This window comes from Pleurodeles waltl, chromosome 7 (assembly GCF_031143425.1).
Source record: "Pleurodeles waltl isolate 20211129_DDA chromosome 7, aPleWal1.hap1.20221129, whole genome shotgun sequence".
In the NCBI taxonomy this organism is placed as follows: domain Eukaryota; kingdom Metazoa; phylum Chordata; class Amphibia; order Caudata; family Salamandridae; genus Pleurodeles; species Pleurodeles waltl.
Genome location: NC_090446.1, coordinates 1,132,726,779 through 1,132,744,297, shown reverse-complemented (window position 1 = coordinate 1,132,744,297; position 17,519 = coordinate 1,132,726,779). Strand labels below are relative to the sequence as shown.

General features: G+C 44.5%; 1 protein-coding gene across 1 annotated transcript in view; it reads right to left on the bottom strand.

The window, feature by feature from the left end:
* The window catches only part of LOC138246014 (unconventional myosin-XVB-like), a 794,810-nt gene that overhangs the window by 460,775 nt on the left and 316,516 nt on the right, over positions 1-17,519 (bottom strand). The window contains exons 17-18 of the mRNA XM_069200161.1: positions 6,462-6,578; positions 4,233-4,434 (exon numbers count right to left, since the gene is read on the bottom strand). Coding sequence (XP_069056262.1) covers positions 4,233-4,434; positions 6,462-6,578 — 319 coding nt within the window. The remainder of the gene's footprint in view (positions 1-4,232; positions 4,435-6,461; positions 6,579-17,519) is intronic.

Genomic DNA, 17,519 nt, shown 5'->3' with positions numbered 1-17,519 from the left:
TGCCCTTGTCCAATCTGGTCCTGTTGTCGTCTGTACAGGCGATGAGGGGGGTCTCGGTGCTGTGTTTTTTGCAGAATCCAGACTGGGAGACATTGAGTATGTTGTTGTCTTCTAGGAAGCGAGACAGTTGTATGTTTACTATCTTCCGGGTAAGGGGAGTAGAGAGATAGGTCGGTAGTTTGTGAGGACTTCAGGGTCTGCTTTGGGTTTTTTGAGAAGTGCGTTGACTTCGGCGTGTTTCCAAATATCTACGAAGGTTGCTGTCTCGAAGGAGCTGTTGATGACGTCCCGGAGCTGGGGAGCGATGATTTGGCTGGCCTTGTTGAAGATGTGGTGGGGGCAAGGGTCTGTTGGGGAGCCTGAGTGGATGGAGCTCATGGTTTTGCCGATTTCTTCATCGTTGGTGGGGGTCCAGGTGTTCAGTACGTATTCACCCGTGTAAGAAGAGAAACCTAGCCCTCTGGCACCTTAAAATGGAAATGTCTTGAACTGTAAAGTGCTAAGAGACCTGGCAGTGTCCGTGTCTGTTTTTTTATTGTCAATAAGGTGTCATCAATGTGCTTCCTAAAGTTTTCCCATCGTAGGCCATGTCCAAGATTTTTGATTGGACTTCTGGTCTAAAAGATGTGGCCTTTAGCCATTCTGGATGCCATAAAACTGCTGCTCCCACTAACTGGCAAAAACCCTGAGGAGACAATGTCAAGGATACAATCAGTAATCTCTGACGAAGTACGCACACCCTCCTGCAGTATCTTCTTGGTCTCAGACTTCCTGTCCTCAGGGTTGAGATCACCCAACCTGCTGCTATCTGAGCACATCTGGCGCTCATAACACCATAGAATTGCAAGAGTGTTAGCTGCATGGACGGTAATGGCAGACATGAGAGAAAACCTCTTCCCCACATTGTCCAGATGTCTGCCTTCCTTATGTGGTGGAACAAATATGGGAATGGAAGGGTTTTGAGAGCATCTTTGAGCTGCCTGAGAGACAACAGAGTCAGGTTTAGGGTGGCCGATGAGACAAGCAGGGGAATCCTCTGTGGCCTTATATATTTTATCCAGCCGAGGTGGAACTGGAGGGACCATACCAGGATTTTTCATAATTTTAAGCCCCTCACTCCAGATGTAATCTATGATGGTGATGGATCTCACTGACTTTCTAGCCTGCTCTTTAAAATCATGGAGAAATCAGTCAGACTGCGTAAAGGGGGTTGGTAGGTGGAAAAGTGCTGCAACTTGGTCCATTAGGTTGTGGAAACCCCCAAAGTCCTCAGGGGGAGTCTAAGAGGTGAAGGAGATGGAGTAAGGACCAATTAATCATCCCATTCGTCCTGCGGTTGTTGTGGACCAGGGTTTTCTCCCTCCTCCCTTTCATCTTCTGTAGAAGCATCATTCTCCCCAGGAGGTGCAGCAATGGTTGAGGCTGGTGTGAACCTGGGCTTGGTGATTGAGGGATATTTCTTGGTGTGGCAGGTGAAACAGCCTGGGGTTGCGGTTACTGTGGTTCTTGGTTAGAGTTTGGAAACCTCCTTCTGTAATCCTGCAGCATGGCCTGCAAATATTGAACCAGGGAGGTGGGCATTTGCACGACATTTTGCCTACGCTGAGGATAGTCATAGTGCTCATATTGTTTGCTACACATGGCATTGTTGGTTTTCATCCTCGTCATCCTCTTGATACTTCACTTGAAGTTCTGAGGGACTGTGTGCAACCTAAAAAGATCCCTCATCTTCAGATTCCTCCCAGTCTAACAGATGGCTTGGAAGCACAGTGGAATCCTTGCTAGGAGAGGTCACCTCAGGGCGCAAGGCAGTCTGTTATTTTTGTGATTTTTAAAGTATTAGTTGCATCCATCGATGACGTGGTAGATGATGCAAAAGTAAAATGTGATGTTGCTGGGAGAAGTCCTTCTGTCGACGGTGGAGTAGATGGTAGTGCTGCCACTGACAGTGGGGCCATCGACGATGAGACTGTAGACGGTGGTGCAGCCATAGTTGACAGTGTCTTTGTTGATGCTGGCTCCGTCAACGGTATCTTCTTCTTCGACAGTGGTGGAGATCTCAAACCCACCACTGACACTGAGTTAGAGGCAAATACCTAAGTGGACGATGTGGGAGCAGTAGTAGCTGTCGTCGGAAATGTTCTTGATAATGATTGCCCTCTTCGATGAGACAGTAGTGATGGTAGCTGTGGTGGTCATCGTTGACACTAACGTTGACAGTGATGTTATCGTCAACGGGGTTGAGACAGGAATTTTAGACCTCAAAATCGACGGTTCAGATGAGGGAGAGTAGTGATGCTTCTTTTTCTTCAGAGATGGAGTGGATGGTTGGGATGAGGCCGACACTGCGGAGATAAGAATAATTTTCTCCTTTTTTGTGAGAGTCTTTGTGGTGAGACTTCAAGGCCTTCCTGCTCTTCTCAGAAACTCCTTGGTCAGAGGATCTTGACCGTTTATGGGGCCTTACAGTTGAATCACTGTCTACGTCTGAAGAGCTGGATCTGTGGGATCTGTACTTCTGCAGTCACTGAAGTAATCTTCCTTCTGTCTCTCAAAAGTTTTTGAAGAGAAGGTACGGCAAATTTTACATTCCTTTGCCTGATGTTGTGGGTAAAGGCAGTAGAGACAGTCTCTATGTGGATCATTCACATGCAGCCTTTTCTTCCCACAGGACTTGCGGGAACGAAACAGACCTTTCTTGGAAGACTTGGATATTGTAGATGCTGAAAACTGGAATTCATCGGGAAAAACTGAGCAGAGCTCAGGGGGTCTCCTTTCACACGACCTGGGGTAGAAAATCTGAGGGAATCAGCCTCTCTTGGGAGTATTCTAGAGGGTGCTAGCACCTGATTGGTCATAGTTCAAGTTTGGTCCTTTTTTTAAAAGGACATAGATAGGCTATTAAACTGATGGCCTATTGCCAATATAGCCTATTATTATTCTTGCATACTGCTTTATTATGGTAAAGTGGGACTCCCACTTTGACGACAGGAAATGATTCAAGCATGTGAATCTATGAAAGATCCAATACTGGATAAATTATTGTAATGTCATATATAATTTTGTTTTGTACATAAATCCAATTCAGTGTGAATAGAGTTTGGTAAGGATTCTTACAAATGAAGTATGCTTGGTTTTTAAATTCACACCATCACACAAAGTAGTTTAAAACTCAAAATGTGTTTTTCATTCAGTTTGTGCAGGCCTTTGGCTCAATCTTGTTACTGTTAATAAGTGTCCAATCTGCTACTGCAGGGCAGGCTGAGCTCACCAAGAAATGGTCTGGAGTCCTGAAATGTTTAGAAGGAAACCAATACATGCCAATCAAGAAGATGCCCTATCACAGTCAAGCTATGTTTTCTGTGACAATCTGGTGAGTACTTAAACTCTAGCAGGAAACCTAACCAGTGCTTAATTTATGCTGTGGAGCAGGTGGTGAAAACAGGCACAGATTTCTGGGGTCCTGGACTCCGCTTTCATGATGCCTTCGTTAAAATGCAAAAAAGAGAGACAGAGAAAACAGGGAAAGGAGGAAAGGAAATAGAGGAAACTGCAACAAAGGGAGAAAACAGGGATGAAAAAGAACCTAAAAGAGTTAGCTAGACAGACATGCGGTGTAGGGTTGTGAAGAGAAAGGCATGAGGTAGAGTCAAGTCTAGGAATTCGACAAACCCGACATTCTGAATTTTGAGATGCAGGTTCCTGCAACAGGCTTCAGGACCCAGTATTTTTTTTAAATCAAGGATTGCACTGCACTACATCCAACCACTGGACCCCAAGCCAGTTGGTACCAAACTAGTCACAAATGAGTTTGGATGGTTTGGGCACAAGACTAGGCAAATTGAGAACTGCAGTCTATTTTATGGGTATTTTATATGACTTAAAAAATAGGTAAATATAATGAGATGTAAAATAAAATAGATCAACAAAGTGGGAAGTGCAACGGATTCTAAATAAGAAAAAATTAACTTAGACAACCTGCTTGAAACATCTTCGATGTGCATTCTCTCCATGTTGTGTGCACTGGGGCAGAGAAGGTCAGGCGTGGACTGAACCTGGGGGCCTAGTTCTCAAACTTTGTTGACCTTACCATGCTATGTGCCTGTTCCAGTTCTCTAACTGCTGAACACCCCTATGTCAGTGGCTGGAACGCACCTATTGCTTCCTACATTTCCAATTCCAGACAGACTGCTGTGCAGCCTGATTCTCCATGGTCTGTGAAGGTCTCTCACCTCTGTGGCTGGATAGGCTGTGGTTCAGGGGCCGGCCTGGTCTGGTACATTTTTACGATGTTACCAATCTCCCGACTGGGCTGTGGTTTCGGAGGTGGAGCAGGCTTCTTTTTAGTTTCCTTGCTTCCGTTAATAACTGCAGATTTCTTTTGCACTTCCGGCTTTTGCGTGGGCAGCTTTTGGGGCGGCGGTATAATAACTTCTGCACAAAAAGAGATTTTCACGTTAACTTGAGAAGCTGGAAGCTGCACCAACCCTCCTCCCTTCCTGGTCAAGGTGGAAGAGATGTGAAAGAATACAAAGTGTTGAGCACACAAGTTAGAGAAGTAAGTGAGCCAACGGAGACAGGCTGGCATATAAGCAGGAGCCACTTGCGGGTTGTTGGCGGTGGCACGTGGGGGAGGTAAGGGGGGGGTTAATAAACTTTAAAAAAATGAAATAAAAAAAACACCACTTATCTTTTCCATGCCATCCCACGCCACACTCCTCTTCCCTGTTGCCTGGCTGCACGCAGGCACAGGCTCCCAGCCTGCCCTGTAGCCAATCCTGACCTTGCTCAAAGCAGCGTCAGGATTGGCTGGGAGTGCCCAGCCAGGGCACTCCCAGCAGACTGGAAGCCTGTGCAGGCTCTCTGAAGCCCAGCAACTGCGTTGCCGGGCTGCAGAGAGCACACTACGCATGTATGTTTGGCCGGGCAGAGATGGCCGGCCAAACATACACGAGTTCTGGGGGGGACTGCTGAGCACTACCCCTCAGTGCATGTCACAACCTGTGGCCCCGCCCCTTTGAAAGAAAAGGATAATAAACAAAGTTTATTATCCTTTTCTTTTAAAGGATTTCCAGCTGCCGCTGCTGGCAGGGGCGATGCTCCTCCGCCCTTAAGGAGGAACCGCCCCTGCATATAAGAAAAGTGAGATCATTCCTAATGTCCCTGAAAGCATATTAGGGCTTAACTTAAGTCTGTCAAATACCAATCAGTCCAGAACGTTACAAGTCACCAACGCTGTCCAAATCCTAGTGGCCTGTGAATGGCACTGGTCTTTGAGAATCATTACCTTTTTTCACTAGAGGCTGCTAGCCCCTCTCTGAGCATAACGTGATCGACTATTTAGTCCCTAATTATGAGTTGCGCGATGCTGGCGGAGTGCAAACACCGCATGCAAAATGTATGCTAGTGCACACTGCACCAGTATCGGGAAATTATGAGTTAACCCTCAAGGAATGGGGAATAACACTGTGGGACTGAAGCTGCCAGTCATAAAACAACACTGACAGACCAGTTCCATGGAATTTAACGTTTTGATTTACCACCTGCTCTCAGCAGGTAGTAAATATCTGCTGCAGCTTCTATGTGGATTTGGCTTGATGTGGAGGTGGTGGAAGTAAGGGCGAAAGGGAAAGCTAAGTTTGGGCAGGGAGATCATTTTGAACTTCTTATGCCAGAAAGAAATTGGGAAAGAGGCTTGGCTGCTGCTGCAGATAAAGCATCATGCAATGTTTCCGGAAGGAATTACTGCCAGTGTTTCAAAACCCAGGAAAACTGGAAGCAGGAACATGGTTCCTCTCAGAATTAGGTAGAGTGGAATATCATATTTTAATTTCGTTCTGCTTGCTTTATGCGCAGGATGTTGGTCCTCTCTACTCAGGCCAGTATCATTAAATGTAAAACAAAAGTAACACCATGGCCAAGAACACCACATGCATCCTCCTTATCCAACAGTTTTTCTAGAGCACATTCCCACTCATTCAGGGTTAAAACCACACTGGAATGGCCTCGTATTCACCACAAACATGTAACATCCTGTCACTGTAGGGAGACAAATTAGCTCTGCTCCTTAAACCCATCATGGTGTTTGTTTTTAGAATGCAGATTTTATAAAACAGAGGTCCCTATAGCTTGGCAGTTCAGCACGGGAATGCTGGGACAAAGGATACTCACTCCTATTGGGTTCACCAGCAGTCTTAATAAATGGCCCCCATTGTACGTTGCACCATAGTTGTAACAACTGTCTAAAACACTTTCTCCTCAGGTTCTCTCTCTAGCTACTCCTGAGAGCAATAACTCCCACACAGGTCAGTCCATTAACAATGCAATAAAGTACTTTAGGAAAGAAACCCTGGGGGATGGGGCTTTACCCAGCCTGTAAAGGGTTTGGTATGACCTGCAATGGGTCGATCTGTATGTGACAAGAAAGTCTATAGGGACCCAAGCTGCTATTAGAGCCTTACTGGGTTCTGGCTCTGGACTGCTTTCTCTGCAAGGTTCTTCCTCATCTTCAGACTCCCTTCTCGGCCGAAGAATCTTGGAAGTAGGGCAGACTTTCTTTACCTGTGCTTCTCCTTTTCCTGCAAGGAAGACAGACCATTGAATTTAGTGTTTTTTATCATGCCATGCAAAACTGTTGAGCTGGCAGACATTTCAGATGCTTCTTTTTTGTGTGAAGAAAGTATCTATTACATTGAATGTTGTGTTACAACTTAATTGGTGGGTGTCTCAAAAGTGTACATCCCTTTGTGTGGAGTTAATTTCTGTACACCACATCAACAGTTATGAATCCTACCTCCCCATAATTTAACTATTCTTTTTAACCACCCATTCACCACATTCACTGATGCTAGTTGTCGTAGAACTGCCCATATTGCTCAAATTCAATCAACAGCTACACCTGCTCCATCTCCCAAACCATACCCTAAGAACAAGTGCTGACTCTGCAATCTGCTACTCCACATCAAATGAACTTTCCGCACTGCCCCTGCTCAAACTCCAACTAGTTAGAATTCAGCATCTGCCCTACATAACACTCTACACCGCCTCCAACTATTTTGCATCTGTTCAACCATTGCTCATGCTGCCAACTCTACATCAACCACTTCCTTAACCACCCTCTCAGCTAGTCCGTAAACTTCACTGTTGATTACTTAAAATGATTACAAAAAATTAGAAATAAACAATTGCATATTACATACATACATAGAATTATGCAGATTACCATACTTTTCTGGATAAAGTAAAACAATTGTTAAATTCCAACAACATCCAGCAAGGTGCTGGAAATACCAAAAGATCTGGCATTGGTGTCTCACTTTCTGGCTTTGTCAGTGCTTGTTTTACTTTTGTCCAGGTTTATGTAAAACTTTATTATTGCACCAGCTACCAAGCCCTTGCCAACGTATAAAAAACTGGATAAAAGCAAACACATTTTTGGTCTCAAAATGTACATACTAGCTTAGTATTTCCTGGCACTGAAGGGAACTTCTTTGTAGTGGGTGTGTTCCTTGTGAAGGGAACTACTTTGCGTATGGGTGTGCTCCTTGTGAAAGTGCAGAATGCTGTAATTAACATTAAAATTAGCCAATGGCTGAAATGGGTTGACCCACTGCCCGATGTTGTATGATGTAGTAGGCAGAAGAAAAAATTGAACGGCAGAACAAGAAACCAGTGGATGAAAAGGACCAGCTGAAGGCAGCTACAGGTATAATGTACATGTAATTTTAGTGAAATCAAAAAGTCTTAGCTAACGTCAGACCTAAAACAATATAAAAAATGTGATGTACATTCTGTAAAATAAAATAATTTATATTTAAAGAGACTGTTATCATAATATCTGAAACTTTAGCAATCCTAACACAATTCTTTTGATTTTTAGTTGTTCAGACATAACATTACAGCTGCCTTATAGTGACGAATACCTGCATTAACTAATCGAGGCAGGTTGAGAGGATATGGGATAGAGACTCCATTTTTAAGAGCATAGGGCCAGATGTATCATCCTTCACAATAGCGATGACCTAATTGCGATTTTTAGCGAATCGCAATTAAGTTATCTCGATTGGAATGTATGAAATTCCAGGAGTTTCATACTGCGATTCGCAAGGGCCCGCAAATGGACCTACCTCATTAATATTCATGAGGTAGGTCGCAATTTGTGAGCCATTGCGAATAGCTACAATCACAGGCATGGTGGCCTGCTGGGTTCAGCAGACCACCATGTCTGTGATTGCTTTTCAATAAAGCAATCTTTTTTTTTTTTAAATGCAGCCCGTTCTCCTTAAAGGAAAACGGATTGCGTTTAAAATTGAAAAGTTTTCTTTTCATTTTTTAAGAGTAGGCAGGGTCCGTGGGACCACTGCCTGCTCCTAGAAAACGTTTTCGCATGCATTCACAAAGGGCAATTGGTGGTAACTGAGACTGTTTTGTGACCACATTCACAGTCACAAAACAATCATACATACTTCTGCGATTCGGTATCAGGAAGAGATGCCCTTGACACGCCCCTTCCTAATCCCGAATTGGTATGTAGTCGCAAATCCAATTTGCAATTCAGTAACAAGTTACCGAAACGTAAATTGGACTTGTTACATACCAAAAAGCATTTTTGCAATTGCAAACGGCTGTTGGGCCGTTTGCGTTCGCAAAAATGTTTGATAAATCTGGCCCATAGTCTACAGATCCGGACTTGTTGGGAAATGACTGCCAGCAAGTGTTGGTTTACATCTCGCTATGAGCTAGTTAGACACCCAGGCACATTTTTACCAACAAGATTAGTGTGGTGAACGCACGCTAACCACCTTCTTAAAAGCAGTGTAAGAAAAGCTACTGTTCCAAACAACACCAACATCTAGAGAACTTAATCTAACATGGCTGATCAATTGTTACTGGTGATTCCATTGTGACCAATAAATGTAATCAGCAACAGTGCTTTATGAGCAAGTTGTACACAGCTTTTTTCGTGTCACAAACGGCCCTATTCACAGAATGGGGCCGTTTGAGACAGGAAAAAAGCATTTCTCAATGTACAGACCCAATTTTGCAATTCAGTAATCTTTTTACCAAATTGCAAAAAGGATTTGTGAGTCGCAATTAGGAAGGGTCGTTCCAAGGGTGTCCCTTCCTAACTGCAAGCCTCAGTGGTATGTATGATTGTTTTGTGAACGTGAATGCAATCGCAAAACAATCACAGTTAACACCAATTTTAAATTGGTGTTAACAGATTCGCAGAAGGGAATGGTTCCCCAAGGGACCCCTTCCCCTTTGTGAATGGAAGAGAAAATATTTTTTCAGAACAGGTAGTGATCCCAGGGACCACTGCCTACTCGGAAAAAATGAAAAGAAAACTTTTCAATTTTTTGTTTGAAATGCATCCCGTTTTCCTTTAAGAAAAACGTGTTTCATTTTTTTAAAAACTGCTTTATTTAAAAATCAGTCACAGACATAGTGGTCTGCTCTTCCTAGCAGGCCACCTTCCCTGTGAGTGCCGCCAACCATAATGGGGTCGGAAACTGCAAACTACCTCATGAATATTGATGAACCAGGTTATTTGGAATCGCAAACAGTGCAGTTAACACTGTTGTACTTTTTTTTTGTGACTCACAATTTACGATTCCCAAATGGATCGTAAATTGCGAGTCGCAAAACAAAAGGTTGTATATCTGGCCCTTTGTGTATTATCTCAGTTTTTAGGCTCGAACGCGTGCAAGCACTCTGGACCATGTTGTAATCTCTCCGGGGGCTTCTAACCACGCCCATGTCACGCCTGTCACTTTCATTAGTTTGTGGGATGGCCTTTAAAAAATTGATTGATTCCATTTGTGAAAGACATGCATACGTCATGCCTTTTCTGGTGTTTAACCCTCCTCAAGCGCACCGGTAAGCTACTGAAAACATACAAAGCTCTGTGTTTGCAGCTAGTTTCTGGACTACTTTATCTTTTCATTTCCTGCGCAGCGCGATCTGGCTGGGCAGAAGTCGAGTGCTTTGCATGACATCGACACTGTTACATGGATAATTACACTTTTGCTCTTTACATGGATAATTGCACTTTTGCCGGTAACATGGAAAATTGCACATTTGCTGATAAGTTTTCACTGCGAGCGATCTTCTGCTTCCTTTTCTGTGTCTCCTTCACGCTCATGGCGACCATCGGCTCGCATATGTGAAACTGTTTTACTTTTAATTATTAGTTTATGTGGCAATAAAAGTCTGGTTAGGAGTTTACAATGCTAATAGCTCTAAGGCGAGCAAACGCAAGACCTGTTGCATTGCAAATGGTTGTTAGCCCTTGTCTCTAAATTCACAAAAAGAATTCCAACGTTAAGGACTGATTTAGCAAACAAACATACGTTTTATCTATGCCAGGGATGTTTCTGAGTGCCAAACTAGACTTCTGAAGGTTGTGCATAGCAAGCAATCCAGGCTCCTTGCTATTTTGTCAGAGTGGGGCTCAAGCCAGTAGATCAAAGATGGCAAAAGGTTTGGTCAATTACGTTTAGACGAGAGGTAGTGTGGGGCTTACTAGCTATGCATGCAAATACCTGAGAGAATTATGTTAGAGAAGGAAGTTTATTATTGAGAGAGGCAATATTGGACTTATGACTACACCTACTGTCTAGCCTTAAATATTTGCAAGTACCCTATACCTCCGCTTCAGACCAGGTGAAACCAGGTAAGTGAAGGGTGGTGCATACTCCTAATGTCAGGGCCGTGCCGCGCCCCGAACATGGCAAGGCCTGATACCCAATTCTGGCCCTTGGATGATATGCGGCCCGAAAAAAGGGCCATGGCTGGGACAACAGACTGCAGCTCCAACCGCGGCCCGATCCAGTTCCCCTGCCTGGGCCCCGGGGGCCCACGGCACAACACAATGGGTTTTCCAAAAATCAGGATCTGAGTCTTACTGATGTTTATGACTGAATTACTGGTGAGATAGTAAGCCTCTCACTGCAATAATGCTCTTATGAGACTTAAACAGGTGATGTCTAAAAATCAGCGTATCATCAGGGTACTGAAGGACTTTAATATGCTATGAGGCTAGTTTAGGTGGAGACAATTTATCTTTGCTCACTGTGACACCAAAATTTGAGTTACACAGCCTAAAAAGCAGGGTTTCCTAGTACGCACCTGTTTCAGGTCCTGAATTGTGTCAATTTGTTCTGACGCTAAGTGCCTGAACTAGTCTTCATCATAGCACAAGTGCTGACATTTGTTGATTGACTCCCAAAGCATTTAAGATCTGTGACAGTCCTCTACTTACACCAACAAGGGCAGCTTTTTTACACTTAAAGCACGTATGGAAGTCCTCATTGATAAAAAGGAACCTTTCAGACATTAATCAAGATTGTTATCAATAGTTGCAGAATTTGTGTAAAACTCTGTATGAAAAAAGAGCAATGACTGCTTTTTGTGGGCCTGTTTTCAATTTCCCCAGCAGCAGTGTGTTAACTTTGGCATCAGAACCCAGGAGGGCAATTAATTGAAAATTACCAGGGGGTGCAAGGCCACTACTGGCATAGAGAGGATGAGCTCCAGTTTGGATGAAAAAAAGTTACTTATCTTTAACTACAGTTCCCTGCCATTGGTGATGCACATGACGTAATAATTCCCTGTTGTGAAGGTGGTAGTGCCTCCATAACTTTACAGAAACCGTATGAGACTATAGTAGCCTTACTACACCTCCCAAACCACACCGTAAGAACAAGTTTAAAATATTATTACTCAAGCTGTCCTGTTACCTCATTCTGAAAGACCTTAAGTCCAGTCAACGAGGTGAGAATGAGATGGCTGTCACCCGTCCCTGAGGCCAGCTCGCCTCAGATTTTCAGCACGTGTAAAATGCTGGCGAACTTTAAGCACAGATATGCCAATTTATTTCTTCACCAGCAATTAATCCTTCATAGATTCACATTCTTAAATCAGAACAGCAAGAAGGACCATAAGATTGTAGACGGCTGGTTAATAACAGAATGGCTCACCCTTAATTGAAAAAAGTTACGAAGCACAGCTATTCCCACTGCTGTATCGCTGCCTGCTACAGTGTTTGAACAGCAGAGTTGAGGGACGGTATGGCATTCCTTCCAGGTAGCTCCTTGGCAGATTGATAACAGACACTCCTGCATGGAGAATCAATAACGACGCTGCCATACTCCTGGTGGAGTGTGCCATAACTATCTACAACAGAGGACATATCACTTCTGTGTGACAGAAGGTAATCGCTCTCGCTACTCATCTCAAAATTTCTTGTTTTCATAATGGATATAATTTCCTTGGCTTGGAGAATGATACTAGCAACTGATCAGACTTTCTGATGTCTTTTGTTTTGTTGAGTTGAATCCTTGACATTTACGCACGTAGTACCGTATTGAGTTCCCATTTTATTGGAGGCCTCTGTGTTGAGGGGAAGATCTGCTGAGTCCTTTCAGAAAATCTCTTACTACTCTGTAACACCATAACTATGGTCGTTCAAGTGAGCGGAGGCACCTCAATACAGCTGCAAGCTGCATCCTGACTGATGTATGCCTAAGGTCTACGTGTGCCAGGTCTAAGAGATATGGTCAAATCTGATTAAGTTCATGGAGAATGGGTGCAGGCCTTTGGATAAACACCAAATGCAAAATCTCCTCCATTTCACTTTGTTCATGTCTAGATATGAGAACTCATGAAATTCAGCAGTCTTGCCCATAACCTCTAGGATCCCTGGTTGTGATGAAGGATCTGCCTGTGATTCCTGCAGCGGGGATTCATGCGTGTCCCCAACAAAAAAGGTGGAAGTTCTTCTAGATGCAGGAGATCCATTAACCACCATTATGTGGGCCACGATGGGATGTTTAAGGTGATCCAGCATGACTTCGGCTTGAGTTTCTCACTGACTTGCTATCCACAGGGGAGGGGGAAAGTGTATGCAAAAGTCCCTGACCATGCAATCACAAGCACATTCCCCCATTATACTGGCTATGGGTACTTGCTTGCATTGAACTGGCGTTTCTTGTTTTCTCCTGTTGGAAACAGGTCTAAACCTGGAATGCTCTTCTCAGAAGAGTGTCACTGATTTCCTATTTGTGACAACTCTGCAATGTGCATCTGAGGTAGTCCACTTGGTCTTGTGCAGCTGGTTAGGGGGCATTTGTAATTGTCAAAATAGTGTGAGGCATATATAAGATGACATCATTCCTAGTAGTCTTTTCACCAAGTGTATCTTGACAAGGAGTTGTGTTTGGATTCTTCTTGTAAAGGCTGCTAGAATCACTTGACTGTCATGCAAGGAATATGTCTTAATCTCCTGTGTGTCTAATGGTGCTCAGAGGAAATGCATTGTGAGGGAAGGTTGAGGAGTTGATTTTTCATTGATGAGTGTTGTAAGGAAATACCTCTCTTTTATATGATCACCTTGACGTTTTTGGACTGATGCTGCTGTTTTTTCAACTCTGTAAGTGCACCAAGCCTGGACAAACAGGCCCCAGTGCCAGTGCTCTGACCCTTTAAAAGATCTATGTCTATGCCTACAACAGGCATAAGTTAACTTTTTTATAAGTCCCTAGTATATGGTACCCTGGGTACCCAGTGCCTGTAAGTTAATGTGTCCCTCATGGACTGCAGCAGTTATTGAGCCACCACAAGTGTGACAAAGCAAAGCAAAACTCCCAGCCTGACAATGCTGGCTGGCAGAGTAGTTTTCGGACTGCTAACTCGACTTTGCTATTTAAACTAATGACGGATTCTGGACCTTCCCTTTTGGTGTATATAAGTCACTACTAAGGCAGGCCTATCAAACCCTAAGGCGGAGTGCTATCTATTAAAAAATGGCAGATGTATTTTAGTAACTTTACATTTCTGGCCCTAAAAACCCTGCATTATCGTTTTTACTGTGGAAAAGCTAGTAGCCTGATTGGCGAGTACAGAGTTACATGCTGACAACTCAGCAATGCTAACTTCTGAATGGGACTACTAAACATGATATTTCAAGGTATCAAAAGAATTGCTGCAATAAACCCAACTTGTTCTTCAATTCAAATTCATTTAATTCAGCATTTGCAGAAATAGGAATTTCAGAAAGTTTCCACTTTGTTGCCTAAAGTCTCCAGTGACCATTTACAGTTGTACACAAGCTGCTGTCCTCGAGAAAGCCTTCAGCCCACATGGGGGAGTAGTGAACGACTCTCAGGAAGGAACAAAAAGGGCCTGCCGAGGGAAGAGGTGTGACCTCCTCCTGGTAGGCTGACTGAAAAGGATGTGAGCCCAAAAGGCAAGCTTCAAAGCGGAAGCTGCCTTTGAAGGGCAATTAGTAGTTATACACAAAAGGGGTTGCTCTTTTGTTCTATCAGATAGTCTCGCTTTTTGGATAGAGCGGGAGAAGCCATGGCCAATCTGTTGTTTCCATAGGCATGTAGCCACCAGGTAGCCACACCTCCGTGATGGGTAAGTGAACTAAACAACCCAAGAGAAGGGCTTTGCCATGTTGGGAGTGGGTAGAATGGTGCATTCTGGGCTAGCTAGAAGCAATGCTTTGCAGGAAGTCATCACTAGTTGGGAGGGTATTTGCCACATCCCCCAAGTCCATAAAAGTGGCACTCCTGACATCCAGACGTCAGATAACATTGGTAAAGGGGAGAGGACCAAAGGACTGCTCTGCTGTTCCTTTGACCCAGCAAAGAAAGGCTGCACCAAAGACTGGACTGCCCCTGCTTACACCTTGGGCTTGCAAAAAAAGGACCGTGCATGTGTGTCCCACTCATGGAAATGTCAGCCCTGAGGCCCAGACAGAGAATGTGGCTACAAGAGTCAGTTAACTGACTCCCTCTTACGGCCACAGGCCCATATAGCTGAGAAGCCTGCTCCTCTGAGAGTCCAGCACCAAGAAGTTGGAGCTGGACGCCAAGGTGCAGCCTGGAAGACAGACTTCTGACCTTAAAAAGTAGCACCCAAATCTGCTGCACCCATAAAAGTCACAAGGATGCAGTTTGGTCACCCAGCACAAAAGTTACTGCAAGTTAAGGTGAGCCACTGGCTTTGTGTAACTGGAGACCAGTTGACCAGTGGCAAATGGTGTTGTGCTGGACTCCACTCAAACATGTGGGACATTGACCTCCTGAGGCCAAAGTTGCCCTTTCTTGTTCGTTGCCCAGAGGTGGCCAAAGTGAGACTCCCAACACAGGCTCAGCTTCCTGCATCCCTTGCATCAGGAACACGCCATTCATTTTCATGGGGGTTCGCCCACAGACCTTGGAACTGGACTGGAGACTGCTTTAACTTCTAGGTAACTGTTCATCTTTGCCTTATTGTTCCCTGTGACTGGCTCCCTTTCGAAGTCGGTCCCCACAAGAGTGCTATTAAAGTTGTTTTTAAGTTTTTAGGTTACTTGTTGCGGCTAACCCTAAACCGCAAGTTAGGATAGATGACAATGATTTATTGTGCTAAGTGAAAGGCTACAATTTATTGTCTCTTTAAAAAAATGCATAACTCTGTAGCCCAAAGGTGGATGTTTGCCATTGCCTTGCCTATTTGAAGATAAAACTGCTACCTATTTTGATAAACTGGTGTGAGATTTTTATTGTGTTGTGTTTTCATTTTATTCAACTGTGCTGGAACTTCTTAATGATTTACACTTAGGCCCTCATTATGACTCCGGCGGGCGGCGGAGGCCGCCCGCCAGAATTCCGCCCTCCGTAATACCGCTCCGCGGTCAGAAGACCGCGGAGGGTATTATGAGTTTTTCCCTGGGCTGGCGGGCGGTCTCCAAAAGACCGCCCGCCAGCCCAGGGAAAAACTCCCTTCCCACGAGGATGCCGGCTCGTAATAGAGCCGGCGGAGTGGGAAGGTGCGACGGGTGCTGTTGCACCCGTCGCGTATTTCACTGTCTGCAAGGCAGACAGTGAAATACATTTTGGGGCCCTCTTACGGGGGCCCCGCGACTCCCCCTCCCGCCATCCGGTTCCCGGCGGGAGAACCGCCAGGAACTGGATGGCGGGAGGGGGAGTCGGAATCCCCAAGCCGGCGCAGCAAGCTGCGCCGGCTTGGAGGATTCCTTGGGGGCAGCGGGAAACCGGAGGGAGACCGCCGGTTTCCCTTCTCTGACCGCGGCTAAGCCGCCGCGGTCAGAATGCCCTGCGGGGCACCGCCGGCCTGTCGGCGGTGCCTCCGCGTCCAGCGGCCCTGGCGGTTACAAACCGCCAGGGTCGTAATGAGGGCCTTATTCCTTTGAAAAAAACCTAACTGCTCTGAGCCACAGCTACCTAGGACTCAACAGCGTTTTTTCAACAATCCTGACTGGTCCTGATATTGAATTGTGCTTTATTTTCACAATGAGGTTGTATAACCACACCATATATAAAATCACTTTCCTTACATGTGTGAGCTCTAACTTTTGGAGCAGGTTGCTAAAGGCTGTTACTGAGTGTTTCATGGCTACCCTGATTGGACATCTGATCAACCAATTGTTGTGTATGGACACTCCAGTGACCCAAACATAGAAGGTGCCTTGCTACTGGTGCTACTCCTTCCTCTGGCACTGCAAAATGGCTGGGGACATCGATACTGTAAGCCAACTAGTGATTTGGCCATGTCTGTATTGGTATTTATTTTCTGAATAGCATGGTCAATATGTTCCCCAAACAGCGTCTTACCATCGATATCAAGTATGCAACTTTGAAATATTGGTTTGAAAGATGTTGCTCTTAGCCAACCCTATCTATGAAGAGTAGCAGACCCTAAACTACATGCCACAATACAAGGTTTGCCACTTCCTTTGCCAGATTTAGAGTAGCAGCCAAAGCCTTCTTCCCTTCATTAAGAATTGCCTTAGCTTCCTGCATCTTGTCCTTATAGAAGTTCAATGTAAGGAGATACATCTGACCAGTCTAGCAATTATATCTGCCTGTGAGGGTCATTGTGTTCGCTACTCGAATTGACAAGGCAGCCATAGGGAAAGCCTTTTTTTAAGGCATCCATTCTCTTGCCTCTTCTATCTGGGGTGGAAGTGTGAGGAGGAGGGTTGTTCAAGGGTTACTTGGGTTCTTCTATCTAATTTGGGTAACTTGTATGACAACAAGGCATGCTGCAGTTTTATCTAGAGTTTTGTATTTCTTATCTGGCCTTGGAATCACTACGCTCCTGTTGCTATATCTTCAATAGTTTAAACCCTTCCTACTAAATGTGTTCTATAACTGGTATGGCTTTTACTAATTTTCTGACTGGCTCCCTAAAATCATGGTTGAATCAGTAAATTTCCTTGCTATAGTTTGTAGTTTAATTCTTCTGGACACCCTTTCGATGAGGAGATACAATTTAGTGATATCATCTACAAGATTGGTTTCACTATTCGGACTATATAATTATCCCACTTGCTTCCATGAGACCTAATGGTTGCAGGAAGTTCTTCTATATCGTCTGAATAATGATCAGCGCCATTTTAGGTTTCTATAGGTATAGGCCTTGAGGTTGTATGTGCAGGCAAAGTCGGAATCTAGGGCTCTAGAGTGACAGGTATCGAGTGAAGATCTTTGACTGGTTGTAGTGGA